The sequence below is a fragment of the Phaseolus vulgaris genome, chromosome 9 (genome assembly GCF_051622355.1).
Source record: "Phaseolus vulgaris cultivar YP4 chromosome 9, ASM5162235v1, whole genome shotgun sequence".
In the NCBI taxonomy this organism is placed as follows: Eukaryota; Viridiplantae; Streptophyta; class Magnoliopsida; order Fabales; family Fabaceae; genus Phaseolus; species Phaseolus vulgaris.
In genome coordinates this window covers 23,639,100-23,663,936 of record NC_143506.1, presented here as the reverse complement: position 1 = coordinate 23,663,936, position 24,837 = coordinate 23,639,100, and the positions used below count along the sequence as shown (strand labels likewise).

Genomic DNA, 24,837 nt, shown 5'->3' with positions numbered 1-24,837 from the left:
GCACAATTACTGAATGAAGATATTTTGATGTTGTGGTTAATAAAAAATAATGTAATCATTAATTGGCCTCATTACATCATGCAACACATTATCAAATGTCAGGATAGCAACATGCCTCTCTCGTATGCAAATTTGATAACGAGGATTTTGCAGGTGTATGGCTTCGACTTGTCGAATGAACAAACAATAATGCTAGGATGGAATCATTACTTTGGGAAAAATAGTATGAAAAAATTAAATATATTCCAGGTCAATGACGTATGACAACTTGGTAGGCCTCACCAGTCACACGAAGAAGATGATGAAAAGGATCATTTGCCAGAAGAACATGTTGAAGGTGGTCAAAGGGAGTTGGCAATCCCCAATCGTACCGAATTGTTAACCCAAATTTTGTCCGGGATACAAAACATTAATACCCGCATTGACAGAATTGAGGATACTCTGCATGACATTCAACGTCATTAAGACCATTGATTGTGTTATCATTATGTTATTGTCATTATTATTTTTATTTATAATTTTCATGTTGAACATTAATGGTTATTGTTATTGTTATTTTTGACGTTGAACATTGTTTTGAATAATCATATTGTTTTGAGTGCAACTTTTTTAACATTTTATTTTTATTATTTATAAATCATATTTGGGTTCCATTACCTAATACGAAACTTCGACAACATTGGTTAAGTGGCCTTCAATGTCTGCGTATCATAATATATCGTCATCTAGTTGTACTGGTTGTAGTGTGCAAAAATGTGGTACTTTTACCCATGCTACTTCGAGCACAAGTGCCTTTGTTGCTCCTATTTGTGATTGTGGATAGTTTGCTATTTTGAAAATAGCAATAACAGAAAAAAAAAGTGCTGGAATTTTTTTTTGGGTTGTCCCAACTACAAGGTAAAATTTATTCAATTAGGTTTCATACAAACTTAATAATGCTATTTTAAACTTATTCATTGTTAAATTTTATTCTTTTGTTGAAAACAGATTAGAAGTGGCATGGTTCTAGGTTGTAATTTTTGCAAATGGTGCATTGAAGACGTTGTCAATGAAAAAGATGCAATTATTATCATACAATAGAATAAGATATGTCTTCTAGAAAACCGTTTGGTGATCTCCGCAAGAAGGATTAAAATGTTATTACTGGGGATGTCTTTTCTTTTTCTAATTAACATTATTATGTTCTTCTTTTTATCTTAATTTCTAAATTACAAACAAATGAACACGTGTTTATCTCTTTTCAGATCAAATATAATGACTTTATATTATATATTTTGAGAACTACTTAATATTCATGTTATGTTGTAAATAATCATTTACTTTTTATAATATATTTATTTTGTTAATGATAATAATGGAAATCCTTATTAATAATAATTTTGTATATATATATATATATATTTTATTTTCTAATTTTTTTTCTTCTAATTAACATTATTATGTTTTCCTTTTTATCTTAATTTCTAAATTACAAACAAATGAACACGTGTTTATCTCTTTTCAGATTAAATATAATGACTTTATATTATATATTTTGAGAACTAATTAATATTCATGTTATGTTGTAAATAACCATTTACTTTTTATAATATATTTATTTTGTTAATGATAATAATAGAAATCCTTATTAATAATAATTTTATATATATAACATAATTTCAAGAAACATAAATAATATTAAAATTATCTAAATAAATTAACTTAATTAAAAATAGAAAATAATAAAATTATATTTAAATATACAAAATTATTTATTTATTTCTTTTAATTTTAAATTATTTTTTATTTTATTTATAATTAAAACTTTAATTTCCTTTAATTAAATATAATGTGCGCAAAATTAATTATAATTTATTTCTTCTTCTTTTATACATAAGGGTAAATTTGTAATCTTACAATTTACTCAATTAAAAATAATTCAAAATATCCTTACAACCATCACATCACTCACATATTTCAATAAATTTTTCTCACAGATCCACTCTAACATACTTCAATCCAAACACCCTCAACTTTCTTCACAAATCTTCACACTTCCACTCCCCACACCCTCTAATCCAAACAAAGCATTAGTGATGTGTGAAAAAAAAAGATGGACAAGAGAGCAAGTAACATGACAAAGACATTACTCATTGAAGTGAGAAAAGAAAGAGTGAAAAAATGAGTGTGACACAAAAAATTTTATATGATGATCGATTTATTGAGATAAGAGGAGATGAATGAAAAATGAACAACTCTAGCCAACATAATTAATTATAGAACATTGAAAATTAATTATAAATAACTACATAATCATTATGTAACTTTATGTAATTTTTTCTTATAGACTATTAAAAAATGTGAAAGATGAAGTGATGGCTTTCGATTTATAAAGTTGGTTATTTGTAATCACGACAACAGGTAAAATTTTAAAAAAAAATTGTTACGTTTAAATTATATATAAAATTATGGTAAGTTGTGTCCCCTTTCAGTGCCAAAAAAAATCCATGAATTATTGATATTAATTTATAAAAAATATGTAAAAATCATAAAGTGACAATTTTATAAATATTAGAATGAATTTTTATATTGATTTCTCAATTGACGTAGAAAGTAGATCTTATATTGACTGTAAAAGAACTTAATATAGTATATATTTTATCCAGTGACTAGAAAAAACAAGTGTCTTTGATTGTTTTTGTAACCGTTGTAGAAAATGAATATTACGTTGACTTTTTATATAATTAATGATGAAATATGTATCGGTATGGGCGAGGCCGATCCCTGGTTTCCATGATCGAGATCCACCTGGCTGCCCGAGACCTGGTCTACCTGATCGAGGCCCGAGAGACTTGGCTGAGATGACGAGGTCGACGGTCTACTTGGCCGAGACTTTAGAAGACTTGGCCGAGGCCAGGCCGAAACCTTAGAAGACTTGGCCGAGACGACCGAGACCAGGGGAGCTTGGCTGACGGCCGACCCATATTACCGCTAATGCTCAAACCAAGGTCAGTGAAGCTGACCCGTCATTAAGAATTAGGTAATGCAACCCTAAGCAGGGTCCACTCCGATAAACGGGCCCAACAAGGTAGGCCTATTAGAATAATATAAATAGCATGCATCCCAAGGAGTAAGGTATGTCATTTATTATTGTTCACCTACCTGAGAGCTGACCACCCGCTTTACTGACTTGAGCTTCGGAGTGCCTTCGCAGGTACCCCCACCATCCGGTGTTCACCCGAGACCGAGTGTCAAAGGAGAAGCAGGAGGACAAGAGGAATCCCAGCTCATCACCCAGTAACCTGACCGACCGAAGGAAGGAGAAAAAGACTTCAATAGTTCTCTAGGTCTCATCTCCTTAGTAGGAACAAAATATTTATTTTGATAACCGATGTAATTTTTTATAAGAAGATACCATTTTGTGTCTACCCATTACTTCTTTCTTACAATCTTATATTGCAAAGTTTTCTCATCTTGGTCTTCTCAACATCCATCTTCCTATCTTCTTCTTACAATCAATATTAACTACCAAGTGTCACAAAGTGATATCTACTAATAAAAAAATATTAAATAAAAATTAATTAATAACAATATTAATTAATTTAGATATTATTTTAAAAATTAAAAAAAATATTGATATTTAAATTAATTTATATTATTAATTAAATATTAAGATTTTAGTTATAAACTTTAAAATCTAATTAATTTAACTAAAATATTAATATTTAATTAGATATTAATTTAAAAACTATTTATTAATAATAGAAATTAATTTAAATATTAATAATTTTTTTAATTTCTAAAATAGTATTTAATTTATTTAATATAATGATTAATTATTTTTTATCTTTAAAATTATTTTTTATTTAATATCTTTTTAAGTATATTTTTCTTTTATCTTCTATAAGTGTAAGCACTCTTCCCTCACTTCACCATTTTTTCTTCTTCATTATACTACATTCATTATACACCATTTTTTAGTGACTGTTTAATCATTGTGTCCCTTTATTATCTCTATTTAAAGAGATCATTGTGCTTGTAATTTTGTACGCAACAGGAAAGAAATAAAACCTAATAGTTGTTTGTGTGGATGTAGGTTGCAGTTGGCTACCGAACCACGTTAAATCTTGTGTCGTTTATTCTTCTGCAGTTGATTCGTGATTGTGTGTGTTGCTTCCGCGTGCGGTTTTTCCCATCAAAATCAACTTTGTCAATTAGATTAAATTCATCTCGATCTGGACATGAGTTGACTTAACTCGACCTGGACTCGAGCCCACTCGACTTGGTACAAGAACGATTCAACTCGACATAGGTCCGAGCTCACTCGGCTCAACATGGGTCCAGGTCGACTCGACTCCATATGAGCCCACGCCAACACGACTCGAAATGGGCTCCAGCTGACTCGCCTCAAAATGGGTATGAACCGACTCGTCTCGACATGGGCCGAAGCTGACCACGCTCAATTTGGTACTAGGGCGACTCAACTCGACAAGGATCAGAGCTTACTCGACTAGATATGGACCCATGTGGACTAGGGTCGACCTGTGCTTGGACTGACTCGGCTCAACTTGGACCCGAGTGGACTTGGCTCTACCTGAATCTAGACCAACTCAACTCGACCTTGTAACAGGCTGACTAAGCCTGACGTGTTAATTGATTATGTTTACCATAATAATTGATCAACCTTTTCAATGTAATCAATAATTTTGTTTAACTTAATTAATTACACAAAATCATTTAATCGATTATGCATGCTTTGTTATAATCAATTACATTTTTCTTTATAATCAATTATGTATGCTTTTGTAATTGATTAAATGCTTTATACATAATCCCTAAACAATAAACCTTAATTGTATAACCTTAACGAATAACAAAGAGGAGTGTTTCATTTATTATGTAGGTTGTATGTGGAAGGTTCCATTATTAAAAATTGTCAAAATATAAATAGTGAGACTAAACATCTGATACATTTATTATCAAATGCTACTAGAAGTATTATTATGTTTATTATTGTTACAATAATTTGATATCATTATTTATTTAAAACCATGTTGTTCATATCGTTATTATTAATGGAAAATATAATTATGTTTAAAAAAAAGTGTGCTTTGACGATGGAGAAAAGAGTTATTGATGATTTTGATTTATGTGATGAAGACGAAGAAATAAATTGTAGTTTTACAGGAAGGGATCGACAATTTTTGATAAATGTAGTTCAACAGAATGAAACTAATATGATAACTAATCTTTATCAATATTGTGTAGCGTTACTGATCCTGCCGGTTGACTTAGCGCAAGAGCGTTGCCTCGTCACGATCTTCCTCACCAGCTTGACACCACGTGCCCTCCAAGTCCACTCCACAGATAGCCTCTCTGAGAACCTGAAAAACACACAGTGGCGCCTCTGCGGCCGGTGGCGCTCCGACGCTCAAGTCAGTGACAAGAACACCCAAAAACTAAGAGAGAATATGCTTTGTAGGACCGTACTGTAGGCACACAACCCTAGCAGTATCAGCCGTAATGAAAAACGTACCTCTGCAGGTTCTGTTAAGGTTACCTTTATAGCTAGGTTTCTTCTCTCTCCAGGCCGTTATGCTTTTGGACGCGTGGCTCGCATCCAGCCCTGCACGTGTCGCCATCTGGGCTGGGATAGCAGGTAGCGCCAAGCCCTACACGTGTCGTCATCTGAGCTAAGGCAACTTGACCGTCATTTCTCCATTGCTCCCAACCCTACACGTGTCATCATCTAGGTTGGAGTAACTGGTGACATCCAACCCTACACGTGTCGTCATCTGGATTGGGGCAACTTGAAAGTCATTCTTGTGTAGTAACCAGCCGCACAGCTAAGTCCTCAACTCAAGGAGCAACCTAGCACATAATGCGTTGTGAAACACCACTCGACAAGGCGAGTATCGGATGCAACAAAGTGAATCATCTCTGTGATATCGCTCATCGCGAATGGCACCCTCCTTACTGCTACACCATGCATGTTCTAGCTGGGGAAACCTTGCCACCAACAAATGTCCACTCTGGGAATCCTGTCGCTGATGAGCGAGGTGTTCCCCCCAACCCACTCAACCTTCATGCCCCATGCTGGTGCCACAATCGTCTTACTGAACTTACACGCTTGAAATTACCCTTCTGAGCCTTCAACAGCTTTAACTAAGTTTGCTGGGAGATCCGGCGATGTGCTCCTTGTGGCGGCGTGTAAACCACCCGATCTCCTAGCATTCCCGGGCGATCTCTGATCATCCGTTCTCCTAGCACTCTCATACGACGACTGCGACGTAACTCTGGTGACCGCCGGTTACGCACACTAGAGATTGGAGAACGCCAATTCAACGATCAGCGACTATACCCACTTCTGAACCATTCATCTTTTCTAGTCTACGCGTTCCATTGAGCACGCCCCACCCGAGCACGTGCAAGACACGTCATCACGCCTGATGACCTGGTCGGTACAGTTACTTTTTCATTAAATATGTTAAAGTACAAAACCTTTTAATATACACTTTTATATTTATTTTAAAATAAACTTACCTAATTTTAGATAAAGATGTTTCAGTAAATGATTAAATTATATATTTTTTTTACATTTCAATCAAATCATTTATAAACTTTCATTTCAAATTCATTCACTTTTCTTACCTAAAAATATCAAACTTTCCACTCTCACCCCAACCAAATAAAGTTTAACAAAGCCTAACATATTTGTTTATTACAAAATTGTTTAATTACAATATAAATTATTAAAAAATATTTTTTATAAAATTATTCAATTAAAAATATTTATCTTCTATATTATACCAACTAACATTTTTAATAACAATTATTTCAATTAAAATTATTCAGATGTTGATATAGAAAAACAAATCATAGATACAAGATAAATTATACATTTCATCATCATCTATTAATTATCTATACCTATATATAAAGAAGATTCCTCTTTATAACCGCTTATTTTTTTTTTTTTCATTTACTCTTATAACAACCTTTCATTCTATTAAATTATCCTAAACATTTCGTAATTCCATAGAGAACAGTTTTCAAATTGATTTAATAAGCAATTTTTAATTCCTCTTTACTTGGTCCCTATTAAATATGAATATCTCCACTACGCATAAACTCACGTACCCACCCTACTTCTCACTTTCTTTTTTGTACCCCCTACTTCCCATCTTCTTTTCTCTTTCATGTAAAAGCATAAAATTTCATTATCAATTCTCTTTCTCTTTCTATGTTTTGATTAATATTTTTTGTGGAACCCTAATTTGACCTTTGTCTTATGAAATTGTAATTGATGGTTGTGACTAGATGGAGGGGAAAAACTTAACAAAAGGAGTTGCAGGCACCATCACAACAATAAATAATTCTCTTTATGTGCATTTCAATTTGTAAAACACTAATTTGACATTTTTCTTATATGAAATTGTGATTGAAACATCTGACTAAAGGAATAAGAAAGACTCAACAAGAGGAGGCAGAAGGTACATGATGAAAGTCCTTGATCATAAGATGTTTTTGGAACAATTTTATGGATTTAGATAAAATCATACAAAACATTTACTAAAATATACACTACAAAAAAAAGTGTATATTGTGGCGGTTTTTTTTGTATAAAGTGACGTTTATAACCGCCACAATATACGCTTGTGGCGGTTTTCCAAACCGCCATAGAACTGGCCGCCACAAAGTTTAATGTGGCGGTTTTATGTTACCCGCCGCAACACCCGCCACTTTAAACATAGTGTAAGTAGAAACGGTTTTTATATGTAACAAGTGTCAGTTATAACTGTCGCAATTTACATTCATTGAAGAAGATTCTGGCGCCATAATATACATAAGTAGTGTCAGTTATAACTGTCGCAATTTACATTCATTGAAGAAGATTCCGACGCCATTATATACGTAAGTAGTGGCATTTTTAACTGACGTAATTTTAATTCTGAATAAATAAAATATAACCACCACCTTTTTTATAAATTTTTTTATACAATTATAAAATTTAACTACCACCTTTTCATAATAAAATAAAATAATGTATAAAGTTATAATCATCCATTCATTTCATTGAAAATTAAAACACAAATAATAATATTCAAAAGTTTATATGTAATTGAAAATTTAAACACATAAAAAGTTCATACATCCCTAATCAAATTTAAAATTACAACACATAATTGTTCAAAAGTTCATACATCCCTAATCAATTTGCTTCGAGCACTTGATCCTATTACTTGATTCTATTATTTTATTAGGTGATGAAGAACCAGTCACTGTTCCTCTAACTGGATCTTGCCATTGCTTGAAAAGATCCTGAATGAGTTCCTGTCTATGAACTTGGGCTCAGACTAAACCAGCCTACTTTGTAATTTCAGGATAATCTTGAGAAGCCACAACCTGCAGTTTTAACACACCATTATTATTTAAATAGCTAAAGAAAATGTCAGTATTTCTTCCAGACACTTTTACATTAATTTTCAATGCAACATTTGCAAGGTATTGCTTGCTCATTTAAACACATGCTTAATCCAACAACATTGTGAAACTAGTCCAAGATTTGTCTCACATATACATTTGAGGTCACCTACACAAAAAATAATACAAAATTAAGATATTTTCACATATACGTGTGCATAAAAAAAACAAGTTACAACGATCACAGTAAATGCACCAACCATAAAGAGATCCATTATTGTCAGGCAAAATAACAATGAGCAAATCCGACCCCCTTCCCTGAAACTTATTCTTTGCATCATGATAACGGGTTTTCAGATCTTTCTCCACTTGATCAGGGCGAGCACTAACCAGTGGGACAATTGGCTCGGGATTAAATGTCTGAGCACATGAAACAAATGACAAGCAATCAAGCAAGCTGCATGCAAAACAAATTGATTAAAGAGGATGTATACAAACCATGCCAGATATATAGCACATCTGAACAAGTTCATAGCAAAAGCCACGGGAAACACTATCTTGAACACTCTTTGAAAAATTTATGCAGAACCAGTTGTTAACAGTACCCCCATTCTCCATTTTCTGAAAGAAATAGAAAATTATTATTCATAAAAAAAAAGTTAAGAAATAATCTAATTGCAAAAAACAAGCCAAACATCCTAATAAAGTCATTCAAAAGACAAACACCTTGTAACCATGCATGTATTAGAATTTCACTCAAACTTAAAAACTAATTAACCAAATACGGCTCACATCTTTAAACCATTAAAGATAAAAGAAAACACACATTTTATATTATTATCATATAATGTACACAAGTACCTTGTTCATCATGTTCCATTGCCCAACTTGAGGAAGACAATCCTTCTCTCTACCCGTGTCATGATACTTGAGCTGAAAGAAACATAAAATCAATGGTATTATGAATAATTTATATTCATCTCTTTCTCAAAGGAGTATACATGATAAAATAAGAGAGGATAAGGTGCAGAGGGGAATAATTTAATCTAAACTAAAACTATACTAAAATTAAAGTTGCTTCTAGATATTGTTGATGAAGAACTAACCAGTTTCCAACGACAATGCTCTCTACAGACTTACTAAGAAAGATGGATAATGAGATTTTGTCATGTTTCTCGAGGGCCATCAAATGATTGTGTCTTTCTCAAATTCCAATGGAGGCCTTCATGAATGCTGCGCAAGAAGTCATTAGTGGAATCATCCAAACAAATTATTTCTAGTATAAATCACCGGTAATGTAATTGCTGGAAATCTGAAGTTTAATAATAATAATAATAATAATAATAATAATAATAATATAAATACAATGTATTATTTCTAGTCTTTAATATTTATGGTAGTTTAGACTATTTTTTTACATCCTTTTCAGTAAAGTTTAATTTTAATTTTTAAATTAAAATAGAAAAACATTTTAAGGAACTAAAACAAAAAACTAAAAAGAAAATTTTATAAAGATCAAAAACAATTTTTTAATAAAACCTAAAACCAAAATTCTGCTAATCATATGATAAAAAATATATTTAATTAACGTACGGGTATTTCTAACGCTTCTATTCGGCATCCAACTAATCTCTCTTAGTGGATTACCCATTTGGAGCATATGAAGTTTATGCTTAAGATAAAATCGAAGTCCAAACTTTGATTAAGGAATCCAATTGTGTTAACAGTGAAAGCTTGATCTGTTTGAAAATTGTTTATTGTTTTATATTTTCAGAGAAGGGAATCTAAAACGGGTGAAGTGCATTATAGAGAATCTGAAGGTAAAAGATACAATACCTCAAGCCATCTAGGAAAGCCAAAGCCACCTCTTGGACTATATTCAGGTGCATGTCCATCATTCTTGACTATTGAGATGCCTTGACAAGTAATTTTATATATAGCCTTATCTTCTGTACTTCTGTTAGTAATAAGCAAGAACGAAGTGTCCATGTTCTGGAGGACTAAACTGTTTGGGCTGAGAGTGGCTTCTGGAACATAACATAAATCTTCAAGAACAGATCTTATTTTCTCATTTGATTTCATAATCACCCCAAACTCCTTTCTCCTTATTGATCTATCAATATGAGAAATTTTTACATTGAATTTACACTGGACAGATTTGTGATCACTATCAGTCACATCCATGCAAGCATCATACCTGTCAAAGGGTTTCAATGATGACAAACTATACCAACAAGAAAAACAGAAAATAGAAAAGCAATAGTGGTGATCAAGTAACATGCTGCAAAATTGATGACAGAACAGGGCAATCTAAATTGCACTCATAACAACTTACAGCAATGATGGCCAGTTTGCTATGTGATAGTGACTTCAAGATTCAACTAGTCTTGCAGACATTCAACTAAATGTCAAAATTCAAGATGGCATGTAATATTCTAAATAGACAAACAGGAAAACATGATTACTTTACTCACCTGATCAATGAAACGCTTAATAACATGTCTGAAACTCTCAATAGAAGTTTTCTCAAAGACCTTCTTTAGGTGTTTAAGTGGAGTTGTCGCTAGCTCAGGAAATGATATATGATAGCTCCATTGTGCAAAGTGCTCTGAAAGGGGTTCACAGGCGGATAAGATACACTCTTCTTGGAAGCCACGTGATTTTAACCAATGCTTTGGAAGCTGCAGTAATTTTAAACTGTCAACTATAATGATAAAGTAAATGGTCCATATATGTGCTACGAAAGAGGCTGAATGATATTAGATATGTATAATTGTTTAAACCAAAGAAATTATTGTGTTGGGGGCAAGGGTGGTGTCAAATTCATCTAACCTTTACGGTACACATTGGTTGCAAGACTTTGCTAGGTTCCCACTGTCCTTGGCAATTTTGTATTCTAAAACATCCAACACCAATGATGTAACAGGGATGAAAACCCCACTAGAACTAGAAAGATTATTAAGCCATCGAATAATTAGGCCCAGGAAACAGGAGAGCAACTCCATTTATAATCTGTACAATCATATACAACAATGGCAAATATCATAGTCATGCACGCTAGCTAATATTAAAGTAACCCACATATCAATGCAATTTAAGAATACCTTAAGAAGATTGTGCAGTATTTTGCCGATTAATTGCTTCCAAATGTGCAACCATGTTACAATTCACAAAGCACATTATCCTGTCATACATTCTGATTCTCAAACTCATTCCTCCCTAATTGATCAACATTTATCATGTAACAAGTATTTGACAAATTAAGAACAATAGATTTCACAAATTAGGAATCACAATAGATTTCACAAATTAGGAACAATCCGGTAGTAGATTTTGAACCTGAACAAAAGATGGCGGAGGAGGTGACGATGGCAGACAGTGGCGGATAGTGGCGGACGATGGCAGACAGTGGCGGATAGTGGTGGACGATGGCAGACGATGGCGAACAATCGCGAACCGTGTAACGTGTGAACATGAGAGTGAAGAGAGCTAGGGTTCACAGACAGCGATGCGAGAGTGAACGCGAGTGAAGAGAGCTTGCGTTTCGTGAGTGTGTACTGAAGAGAGCTAGGGTTTTGCAGAGAGAGAGAGAGAGGGGAAAAATGGTAGGATTTCGTGAGAGAGAGGGAATGAAAAGTGTGAAGAATGGTGTATGGAGGGAAGGAAAACGCGGGATTTTCAAAAGTGTGAAAAGTGGTAGGATTTAGTTTTCAAGAGTCAAAACAAGTTTAAAAAAATGGGAATAATGAGAAATGGTGTATGGAGGGAAGAAAAACGCGACATTTTATTTAGGATAATTGTGACAGTTATTAAAACGTCGTATTATACGAAAAATTGTGACGGTTATTAATAACCGCCATATTAAAACTGTCACTTTATACAAGATTTTTTTGTAGTGATATTCGCATTTCCTCATGTTTTACGGAAAATTTACTTCCAATGTGATTTTTTTATTTTTTTTATCACCATTTATCTATCTGTTATTCCTCTATATTTTCTTCTTTTATGTTTTGCTTTTCGATAGTACAATCATCTTAACTTTTATAAATTTCAGATTCAAGAGACCACCTTCAAAATAGAAATCGTGGGTTTGGTCACCAAATAACATTATGTAGAGAAGGTATGCCATCATGTTCTTAATTTTACTTTTTTATATGCTATATTGATGTTTTGTTTGTTCTTTATTTGTTAATTGTAGATGGTTAAATTTCATAGCAAAATAGAGTAAGAAGAGAAGGAAAAACTTTAGAAGCAGTAACAAGAGTTCCTCTTCTTCTCCTCCTCCCCAATTTTTTTTTTTAATTTCTTTTCTTCATTTATTATTACTTATTCACAATCTTCAAACAGGGAGAAACTTCTTTTAAAAAAAAAGAGGAAGACACTGAACCCCAAAGCATTATTTTCCGTGCACATTCTTAACACTATTGTGCTTACCCCCAAGTGCAAGGTTTCAATGCGAAGAAACATTGTTAAGAGCGGTGTGTAATCTAGATTCGGTGCGTGTTGCATTCTCGAATTTTTTTTGCATGCGCTTCTACATCCACTGGATAATGTAGGGAAAGGTTGGTAGTTTTGTTTTGTTTGGGAATAGGAAAAAATGGTTCGTTTTGAGATTTGATTTGGAGGGTTAAGAATAATGAGGTGGCAGTGATGGAGGATATAAAGGGAAAGTGGTTGACGGTGATGGTAAATGATAGGAACGATTTGACTAAGTCTCTTTACGAGTCCAAGACAAAGAAAAAAATGAACATATTTCATATATTTTCTTCTTTTGTATATAATACTTTTCATGATCAATGTTGATTGAATAATTGAGGATGAATTTTTGGTTTATTGCTTAATTGTGTCACATGTGTTGTAATGATTAAGAGTCTCAAAAAGTTACCTAATTGTCATATATAATTGGCTGTGCCTAATGGAAAAATATTGGTTTAGTTCCGATAATTGATAAAATATTATAAAATAATGAAACTCAAATTCTATTTAATTATTTTCTTGATTGAGTTTGTAGTTTTAAATAAATTTTAACTATTACAACTTCATCAAATATAGTTTTTTTACCCATAATTTATAAAATATTAACAAATTATAAAAAAATATGAAACTCAAAATCTATTTAATTATTTTCTCTCTTGAATTTGTAGTTTTGAATAAATTTTAAAAATTCAATCACAATTTTTAAAAATTTCTTTGTACTACATGATTTTGACAATAACTAATGGAATAAATAAATTTTTTGAAAAAGAATGTAATTTTCATTGTTAGTGTGTAGATGTACAATGAGATTTAGAGAGGAAAGAAAAAATGAGATTCCATATTATAACTATTTTTGATGTACACAAATTTTCTTCTATTTTATCCTTATTAATATTTTATTTTATTAATTTATTTTTTTTATTTTGTCTTTTTGTAATTTCAGTAGTTAACAAAACAAGTTTTTTAGTTTTAAAAATTTATTTTATTTATTGTCACTTAATGATTGCTAGATGTGAACCAAGGAAATAGTGGAGAGATTGATACATTGTTTTAATCTCATTTTTTTCAATTGCTATTATATAGTTATGAATTTCCTATTTTAACCTTATTAATATTTTATTAATTTATTATAGTTATTTTGTAATTTCAGCAGTTAACAAAATAATTTTTTAGTTTTAATAATTTATTTTATTTATTGTATGTTAGATGTGGACCACTTTATTTGGAGAGAGTGAAAAGATTAGTACGCACCTGGTGCATTTCCCCAAGGGTGTCCTAAAGTTCCTCCGTCAAATTGAAGTACAAAGTCATCTCCAAAGATTTCGGTCAGAGCAGGCATATGCCAAACGTGAATACCTCCTGAAGCAACCGGCAGAACACCTGGTAAAGAAACCCAATCTTGAGTGAAATAAATACCACGACTTCGATCTTTTTCAATAAAATCATCACACAATAAGTCAACAAAACCTGAAGTGATTTCTCTTTCCCCTTCAAGTTTACCTATTACGGTACCGGAGTGAACATGATCTCCACCAAACAAACGTAATGCTTTAGTTAGGACACGAAAGTGCATACCATGATTATTTTGTCTGTCGATAACTACATGCATTGCACGATGTATATGAAGAAGTAGACCATTATCCCGACAATAATGGGCCAAGCTAGTATTTGCAGTGAATCCCCCTGTTAAATAATCATGCATTACGATAGGAACGCCTAATTCTCTGACAAATACAACTCTTTTTATCATTTCTTCGCATGTACCCGCAGTTGCATTGATTTCACCTATTTGAGTCTGTGCTTTATAGATCGCTTCAGCACAAAATAAGAAATAGTCTCTCCAACGCATAAATGGTTGGGGATTCACATTTTCATCATCTTTGATAAAATCAAGTCCTCCACGAAGACATTCACAAACTGCTCTACCATAACTTAGCGGATAACCCCTTTAAATTCATTTTTTTCGATTGCCATAAAGTTTTGAATTTATGAAATTTGTGATTGGCTTTACCTTAACTGTTTTTAATCTAACTGATTATGACATAATGCTTCTTATTACTTTTTTAATTTTCAATTCAAATTAATCACCAAATAGTTTGATTTTGGCTCATTTGTTTTGAAAAATGATTTTCTGTTTTAAATTGATTTTCTTCTCTATTTTTAAAACTAAAGATATTTATAAATTTATCATATATTATGTTTGCTATGTTTCTTTCATAATATATCCGTAAGTGCACTTAGATAATTTATGTGTCTTTTCATGTATATTTATATTTATTAAAATATACTATAATAATATTAATATTCTTTACTCAAATTTTAATATTAAATATAAATATATATAGATGATAAAAAAAAATTGGATACACATGTGCGAAAGCGCTGGGTTCCACTAGTTTCTTATAATGTATTGTCGTAGTTGTTTTTATTACAATAATAAATATTTAAATAATACCAATAAATAATTTTATTTATAATAAATAAATAGAATGATTAATTTTTTTACTCATAAACAATACTTTTTTTTCATTCATTTAATTATGTGTAAAAATGCATAATTTAATTAAAAAAATGGAAAATATAATTTATGAATCATATTAGTCTGACCACTATATAACATTAATAACATAGCATATATATACATACACATATATATTTATTTATAGAATAAAATAATAACAAATAATTGAATTAAAGACTTAAATAAAATAGTTGAAAATTTTATGAACATATTTGTATTTTGTGTTTTAAATTTCAGATACCCATTAAAAATTAATAACCCACCCCCTTTTGTATAAACACATCACTGTAATAGATAGTTTTTAACAGAGAAAATCTGGAAAACAAGGATTGTGGAGTTCTGTGACAGATCGGTGTTTGGTAATCTTCTAGACGGTTTGTTCTTCCCTCACTTCTTTCTTCTTTGCTCCTTCCTTTCACATTTCTTTCTCAAGTGATTACTGTACTTTCCTGCCAAACATGTCTTCGTCTTTATGTTTTTTCTTGCGTTTAATCATTCTTGCACGTCACTGGTGAAAGAAGAATCGCGATTTGATTTCCAAACACCATGGTCTACAATTTTTAGTTCTTGGTCCTTTTTCTTTGTTGCTTTTTATGACAATTTAATTCTCTGGTTAAGTAAGAACGGTGTAACACATATTAATGTGACTAATTGATTTTGTTTTCTTATAGGTTTAGTGTATTATTTTGCACTGAAAGGACCAAGTTGCGACCTTTGGGTTTTCTTAGAACTGAGATTTAAACTATGAGTGCTTGTGGGAGTGAGAGTGGGAAAAGTGAGACCAGTGAAGGCGGTGCCAATGAGTCAGTGGCTTTCGGAGATGTGATATTTATCAAGCTTCGCGGTAGCTCATGGTGGCCAGCACAGGTGGATGAATTTTCGTGCTTGCTGGTTTCTATAACCTGATGAAAATCAAGATTCCATGTTTATGGTTAATTAATTGATGTTTAAATTACAATTTTCTAATGGATCAAATCTACCTTTGGTTGTTACAGTTTTGCTCTACTGCAATTTTGGTCCCTGCAAAGTTTAATAGCCCCACTGGTCATTCAATTTTTAATCTTACATTAGTATATCATCAAATTGCTAGTAGAAAATGCTAATGTGTTCTTCGAGGATAACAGGTTTTAAAACTTATTGTTAAACTTTGCTATTACTTATTGTTAAACATTGGTATTAACAAACATGCCAATATTAATAGTGAATCAGAATTGCTTGATTTTGGAAAATTGAAAGACTAAATGTATAATTAGATTTTTACAATGACCAAAAGTAAATTTAAACCCTTTTCTAAAATAATTGACTTTGTTGTAGGTAGTTGATGAAAATAGTGTTAACAAGAGTGTTAAGCCTAGCAAACGGAGCAAGCGATCGCCCAGGGACATCCTTGTTAGGCATTATGGAAGCTATATATAGTTAGTACTTTTACCTACATTTATGTTCTTTACGATACAATATATTGCATGCTTATATATCCGTTTTGCATGTACTTTGGGGGGCTGAATGCACTTTTGGATAAGAAATACTTCATGTATCTTTTATTTAGAACATACTTTTGAAAGGGGTGCAATGGCTAGCCAGACACCTGTTTGCACATTTAATTCCTTGTGTGACAGTCCTTCTTTATTTCTGCAGCTCGTATATAGATCCTATTAAATGCCGTGCAGAGTTTAAGACGGTAAGATGATATTTGGTAACCATTTTATACGTATTTACTTAGTTACTTTTTGTCTCTTTGTAATTATCATGGTATTGCCATGATTTTCTCTGTGCTTACAAATCTAAGCTTTTCAGATACTTGAGCATAATGATGGTTCTCTCAGGAAAATACTTTTGCAAACTCTTGAACAGGTATCCATACCTTCTTTGTTTGGATTCTTAATGACGAAGTTATGAGTGTGGTCTCCAACAGTTTTTTGGTTAGGCAGCAAGTTGCCTTCAACACTTTGAATTAACCATGTTTCCTTTGCTGTCATTTTCTTTACGGGCGAAGGATCTTCCTAGCACAAAATCCAGTAGGTCAAAAGGGTCTTCATTGAAGCCTAAAGGTTAGCCAATTTTCTTGTGACTCTAATGGTTTTACTTTACTAAAATACAAATATCATAGCTATTTTGAATTTTCTCTTTCCAGAGAAACGAAAAAGAAAAAGGAGAAAAAGAGATGAGTGTAAAAGCAATGATTTGTACCACCATTTGGTGGTATCCCTTTTCCATTTGTTATTGTTGGTTGTAGTTAATTTTTGTATAATTATCAAATGCAATACTCTTTTATTCTTTTATGTTATTTTAGATAGGTTAAATATCTCTAACTGTTTTAGGTCAATCCTTAGATTAAGAGATGCTTATTTCCTGCATTATCCCTTGTATCGTAAGTGTATATATTCAGTCCTAGCTGAGGGTTCTCTTCTGCAAGAAATCAATAAAGCATTATATTTTAAATTCAAGTTGGTATCAAAGCTCCTCTGGTTTGTTCTTGGTCTTTGTCATCCATTGTCCAGGCTGACTCTCCCAGTTTGTTTTTGGCCTTGACTGGTCTGTGGGTCTCCCTTTGGTTTAGGACCTTTTTGTTTTTTGACTAGCCTAACTGTTTCCTGCACTTTGCTTATTTGGGCGCTGCATTTTTGTCTGTTCTGCCTTATCTCTGTTGGGGTGTCTTATTGTGATTTGGTTCTGTTTTTTGAATGACTTGTTTCAATAGCTGAAAAATTAGTTGATTCCCCCAAGGCTGATTCTAAAGGTGAAAAAATAGTTTGGTTTTGTTGGCTTTTTCTTGGGCTCCCACTGCTGAAATAGTCAATGGCAGACATTTCTTAGATTAGTATACGACTATTGAGGTTTGGTTTCTTAATCAGGGTCTTTTTGAGCACCCCACCATGAAGGTAAAGGATATTACTGTTATTGAGAGAGAAGAGTGACAACTGGTGGATTATAATTGATCTAGAGTTAAGGGTACGCCTTTGTGCCCATAAAAGACTTGTTACGATGTTTTGGAGAAAGATCGATATATTTATGCCAATGATATGCAGTTGTCATATAGTTTGTTCATAGATTAGCTACACTCTAGGTGACAAATCATGATGTGCCCTTTCTGAGCAAGGCACAATCAAATAATTGATGAGATTAAGCTAATAATATTAATCTAAGATGATTGTGAAAAGATATTGCAGAAGCTTAATAATATGTTTATGGTTTTTATTCTTCCTGCTCTGGGCTAGGACTTTGAATATAGTAGAAAATCACATTGACAAGTCTTAATATCCCAATTGCAAAATGTTAATTGACTGTTTCTTCTAAATTTGAATTCCTTAACCGAAGTCTTGGACTGATTCTCCAATTGTAATTGAATATATTTAGAATTGTGTGTTGTGTACACACATGAGTTTCTTAATTAGAATGAAGAAGAACTACAATAATAAGAAACAAATCAATAATTAATAATGAGAAATATTTGCTAAGATATTTAACTATTGGATGTAATCAAATAATGTATTTTCCTATTTAGTGGAATCAAATAATATCTTTAGCACTCTCCCTTGATCTGTAGCATATATATCATGAGTCAAACATATTATTATCAACACGAGGCCCCTTGAGAGACTAAGTGAACATAATAGCTAGTTGGTTGCTAGAGCTGACAAAGTTTCACACAGCGATTTGGTAAAGGTGTGTCAAGATGATATGCTGAGGAGCCGATGACACAAGGTGGGGCCATGATTTAGGTAGTGTAGCGGTTGTTAGAGGTTGGAGGATGCAATGGCTACCAAAGAGCAAAGTATGCGTGGTGGATTCCTAGGCCAGGTGTCTATCCACTTTGTTCATATTATCCAAAATTTTAACCTTAATTCTTATCCTATTTATAGTTTATAGAAATGTCACTATTTGTCTTATTCTATTATGCCATTGTTTCAACAATCACCTTTGGTTGAGGAGATAACTACATTAGAATCCAATCATACTTGCACTTTTGTTCTAGCTCCCCTTGGAAAGTCTACTGGTTGTTGTTGTACATGTTAAAGTTGGTTGTGTCTCCTTGGCGCATGGTTTGGAAGATTTAGCAATGTCATCCAGCGGTTTAGGATTGAGTCGTTCTAAAATAGATCACTCTATTTTCTTTGAGTGTTTTCACTCTCATAAACATATTTATCTTGTGGCGTATGTCAACAATTTTGTTATTACATGAGATTATTAAGTAGGAATTGTTGAGGCACTTAAAACAACACTTTTTATTTCCAAAACAGGGATTATATTTCCTTGGGACTGAAGTGGCTCAATCCCAAGCATGTATTGCTATTGTTAGTGATTTTGGGATTTAAATTGGATGGTTTAACTTGTTATAATAGGTTGACTTATGAATAACATTATCTATCTGACATGTAGGATTAATCATGACTTTCTGTATATTTGATGTAAGAAACCCCAATAAATGAATGAATGAGCCAAGAGATGAATCACTCTCTTAAACATGTTTTCCATACTTCTATCTTAAGCTGGTATTGGAGAAAGTTGATCGTGTTTTGTTTCATTGTTTGGTTAGTACATCGCTATTTGTTGTTGGCCACCGTTGTAGTTTCTCTCCGATGAGCATTTGGTTGTGTTCATCTCATTGAGCAATGCCAAACCCCGTAGTCACAGTAGCCGATTGTTGCACTAATCGCCACATTTTTTTTTCTCCAAACATTAGATTTGGAGCGTGTCTCCAGGCAATGGAGAACCCAACTAATCTGGGAGGCAAATTCCTCCACATGCTCCATCACTCATAGCATATTTGCATGGCTAACCTAGTCATGTGTAGTTCACATGCCACCTTTAGGTATCCGGAAGGCCATTGCCTTCGCTACTTTTGCCAGCCTCTCTTTTGTCTATGTTCTAACTTCCTTTTCCTCCTTTCCAATTGATTGTTGTTCAAGCCTCCATTTGAACATCTTGAAATAGCATTTTTTACACATGTGCTATTTGTTTCTGATCTGTAATGGCATTTGGATTTGTCCACTCATTTTCTTTGTCACCTACAATTACTTTATTTAATGTAAAAAGTGATTTGCCTCGGTCTCCATCAATTGAATTGTGGTTTCTTGGTCATGGTTTTCATGAGCACTTGTAAGATGGTAGTAAAATACCATTAGAAAGAGTTGAACGATGGAAAAAGATTGATTCTTAGCTTTGTGCCTTGTTGTGCCATTACGTGGAACACAATATATTAGGCACTCTTAGAGCTTGTGTCACTCGTTTCAGAAGAAGGCTAAGAGTATTTTGTAAATAATATTCAACGACTTTATGACTCTGCTCATAAATTGACATCTCTTAAACAAACAAATCATGACATGACTTGTTTTATTATTGAAGTTCAATCAACTAGTAAGGAATTGAAAATGGTTTTAGATGTTGATTCTTCATAAGAGATTAAGATGAAGTTGGATGAGTTCTATATGGTTAAGATTCTTCATGCCGTGCACCTTGATTTTGATTAAGTTTGAGTCCAAATCCTAACCGGTCAAGAAATTTCATCAATTGAAAGCCTAACAACATGGTTGCTTTGTGTTTCCACTTACCAGTAGAAATCTTCGTGATTCTATTGAATCATCTGTCATTGTATCTACTCGCAGCAAGGGAGGCCTTGGAAATAGGGGAGGATGAAGTGGTTGCGGATCCTCAATGCACTTGTAGTAAGAAAGTGGATCATGTACAAGATAACTACTTCTCTTTACACGGTTTCCTTGATAAGACAGGCAATGTCTTCAAATATGGGAGTGTATAACCAATGCTTTTTATGAATAATACAAATATTTGAGGTTAAAGTAGGAACCGATGTTTTTTACAAAGTCATAGTGCATTGATAATCCATATTCCATATATATTCATTAGTCATGACACAGTAGGAAAAGATTCAACAAGTCCTAAATACAAATAACAGACCGTACCACAAAAATGATGTTGGAAGAATGGAGATTGGTATGTAGCTATGTGGGTTTGAACAAAAGTGGGTGGTTTTTGCACGAACAAGAACAACAAAAGCCAATATGTGAAATAGAGGTTCAAACAGTGGATGGAGGAAGACAAATTAATAGCAGTTCCTAGAGCCACCAACAGATCGGGAAGGAAGGAGGGAATGGTTCAAATAGTGACTAGGGTTTCAATGGTTCACCAAATTGAACAAGAGAATGGTGTGCAGTATAGGGATAATCATGACAAAAATAAAGTGAGTCAAAAGAATGAATTGGATCAAACGTAGGAACAGGTAACCAGTGAAATAAAAGAATTAAATGAATTTTAGTGATTTTGGGATTTAAATTGCAATATTAGATGGCCTCTATTCCTTCTATAATGGAGGTAAAGTTAGTTGCTATAATATCTTATCCTTTATCATTTATGTTGAAGTTAGTTTTTATGACATTTGAAGAAAGGCATTCATATTTTTGACATTAAACAAACAGGTGGGTAGCAGGATACTTAAAACTCGAAAGTGCTGGTTTAACTCCGGAATATCAATTTCTCCTATTTTTCCCATTTATAGTAACAGAATTAAATACTTACTATTTCTTAACTAACACCAAAAGTCTCTTCTGCACTGATAGAGGAATTTAAAGGACCAACCACCTACCTCTGTTCCTTTTTTGAGGGGGACCAAATTAAATGGTATGAATACAAAGATGACAGCTTTTGAAATCCATATGCATCTGCGTTATCTCTCTGTGATGGGGAGGGGGCCTTATTTCTTTGTTGCAAGTAATTATAAGAATATAGGCTTCTAGTGACAAGAAGTTCAATTGATAACAGATTGAGGGTCAAGATGGTAATGATCCAGCTGAATGATGAAGAAAATATTGATAGTTTGTGATGGTGCTCAGGAACCTTGAATGACTCAAACTGAGGGGAAAACAATAAAGAGGCCTTATGAAACTGTTATAATGCTAACATATATATGTTAGAAAATCAGCAGTTATGCTGATTATATTAGAACAATAATTTATTGATTTTAGGATAGGGTTATTAACTTAGATAAATCTCTGGTTATAATTCAATAATTAAATGTCATCTTTGGTGTTGCTTGCCTGTCATTTTATCTCGATTACTACTTTGACATGGTGGTACAGCGATATCATGCAATTCTTTCTTTATTCCCATGTCGACCTTGCTCTTGATTTTACTTCATCTGTTGCGTGCTGGGTCCTGCTGTATGTTGCACTTGTATCTCCTGGCTACTGTCCTTTTATCTCTTCCTTCTGTCTAGGCTGTGGAAGTTGTTTCTCATTCCATTCCATGATGGTTCATCTCACTCCGGTCAGTACACTGGACGTCCACCTTGGTTTTTGAACATTCATTTGTTGGCTTCTGGTGGCATATGTCCATGTTAGTCATTTACGAGTCTAATCCATTCCTTTTGCAGTAGTTGTACAACTCCAAGTAGCTGTATGGACATGTATATATTAATGTTCTAGTGCTGTTTGTATGTGCAGTTGGTCTTATTCAAACATGGTTGATATGTTTTGTATGTATTCCATTAGTCTGACCACGTCTGGCACCATTTGGTTGGGTGTATTTGTATCAAAGTGGAGAACTTATTAGCTCCAACATCAGTTGGTCCAGGGTTGTTAAAATATTACCATATTTGTTATACAAATCATTTACTGAATATTAAGCCAGATGAGATTACTCTCCGTGATTGCAAATTAATGCATAAATTCCAGAACATATAAATAGCCTAACACAATTTCTCTGTTATCTTCCAACAGGAACATTGAGCAAAGATGCTGCAGGCAAGAAAAAATCCAATGGACAAGACAAGGAGCAGAATAAAATTAAGCACAAAAAGCAAAAAGATATGTCAAACGAAGATAAGGATAGCCAAAGTCATGTACGTATACTTATTGAATTATTTTATATGTTGTTTATTCCATTTTGTGCCCCTGGTTTAATAACTTAGCATTAATACTCAGGAAACAAGCTCGTTAGAAAAGTCCCCAGAGTTGAGTTCCAGGAGAATAAGAGTAATGGAAAACCTTGGCCTTATTGCTCCAGCTGGGTCACCATTCCAAAAAAGTGCTCATAAATATAACAAAGCCTCGTGAATATATGGATATGAAGAAGTTGGTGTAGAGAACAGCATGTGAAAAAGCATCCTCTTCTAACATCGCATGTTTGTTTAATTAGTTTAGGATAATCTTATTTAGTCAAAAGCCGAACATTATCATGCACCAAACGATTGGCAAAATTGTGTTGGGTGGTCTGATTTTGTGGTGAAAGATTGTAGGAAATGATTCTTACATCTTATAACTGTTTTTTACTACTATGGTGAACTCTATGTATGTTTGTTTTAACCATTGTAATTTTTGTATTGTTAGGAATATATGCGTGATAATGATTGAGAAATTTCATTTAAGTAAAAAATATTTGCTGATTATAATTATAAAAAAGATGTTTATTTTTCCAGATAAATAATTACATATTTTAGAATCTATTTAAAAATCAAACATTAATATTAAAATATACAAATGTTTTTATTGGTAATTTTTTGTTTAGAAAAATTTGAATCAAATGGGATCTATAATACGATGATTTGCTGGTTGTCTTCTTTTTTCTTTTTTCCTAACATTGTAGTCTACTCTTTTTCTTTTTTGTTTTTACAAGAGGTTTTCTTAACAAAGGAAGATAAAGTTATCCATAAATTATATCCTTTGTTTCATATTTGGCATGACAGGTCTGTTTTGTTTTTATTCTTGTTCTTGTATTTTTTATGTTTTGAAAATTTCTTCACTAGCGTTTGGATCTTCGTTGTCTGATTTTTCCTCATCTTTTTCCTTCATGCACGTATCAGTTTCAGTTTTTTTATTATGTTAGCTTTGAGAGATATGTTAATCTTCTTTTCACCTATGTTATTCTTCTTTTTCTTTCAGTCTTCTTAGCCCCTTTTCCATGCTCTCTTAGCTTGCCAAATAAGGTGATGATGTTTATCATGGTGAGGTCTCTTATTTCTCAGATAGTAGTAACTTTTGGCTGTGATGATTTTTCAGAATCTTGATGTTGTTGAGTTCTTTTCTCTCAGGTATTTTCAAAGAGTAAGAAGATGATTTACTATAGGAATAAATCTCTTTTAAACATCGTAATTACTTTTACCCGGTAGCATTCTAAATATCTAATACTTTTACATGAGAATAACTTTTTTATTGCTCTTTTCACTTCCTTAGTGCCTTCATATGTAACCTTTAAAACATTTCACATTTCTTTGGCTGAAAAAAATAATGAAAACATATAAAATTCATCAAAAATTAAAGTAGAAGAACTAATATTTTTTAGTTCTTATCTCATAATGTACTCTTTTATTTTTGTTAGAAGTTAAAAAAAAAAATTCTTTAGGAATCACAACATTTATCAACAATTTTTGTTAGTTCAAAGGGAAGATTAATCACTGCGTCCCAAACCCCCTTATATTTTTAAAAAAA

General features: G+C 32.7%; 1 protein-coding gene across 3 annotated transcripts; it reads left to right on the top strand.

Moving 5' to 3' along the window:
• The first annotated feature begins 15,611 nt into the window (after nt 1-15,611).
• LOC137821603 (uncharacterized) lies at nt 15,612-23,574 on the top strand. 3 transcript variants are annotated; one of them, XM_068626275.2, is made up of 8 exons: nt 15,612-15,759; nt 16,072-16,267; nt 16,715-16,815; nt 17,036-17,078; nt 17,195-17,251; nt 17,394-17,448; nt 23,131-23,252; nt 23,335-23,574. In XM_068626275.2, exons 2-8 carry the CDS (start codon nt 16,145-16,147, stop codon nt 23,464-23,466), a joined length of 633 nt encoding a protein of 210 aa, XP_068482376.1. In that variant the 5' UTR covers nt 15,612-15,759; nt 16,072-16,144; the 3' UTR covers nt 23,467-23,574. The 3 variants fall into 3 exon arrangements, with proteins under 3 accessions (XP_068482376.1, XP_068482374.1, XP_068482375.1); XM_068626273.2 differs by having other exon boundaries at nt 15,651-15,774; XM_068626274.2 differs by lacking the exon at nt 15,612-15,759 and adding an exon at nt 15,770-15,949.
• Nucleotides 23,575-24,837: the final 1,263 nt, after the last annotated feature.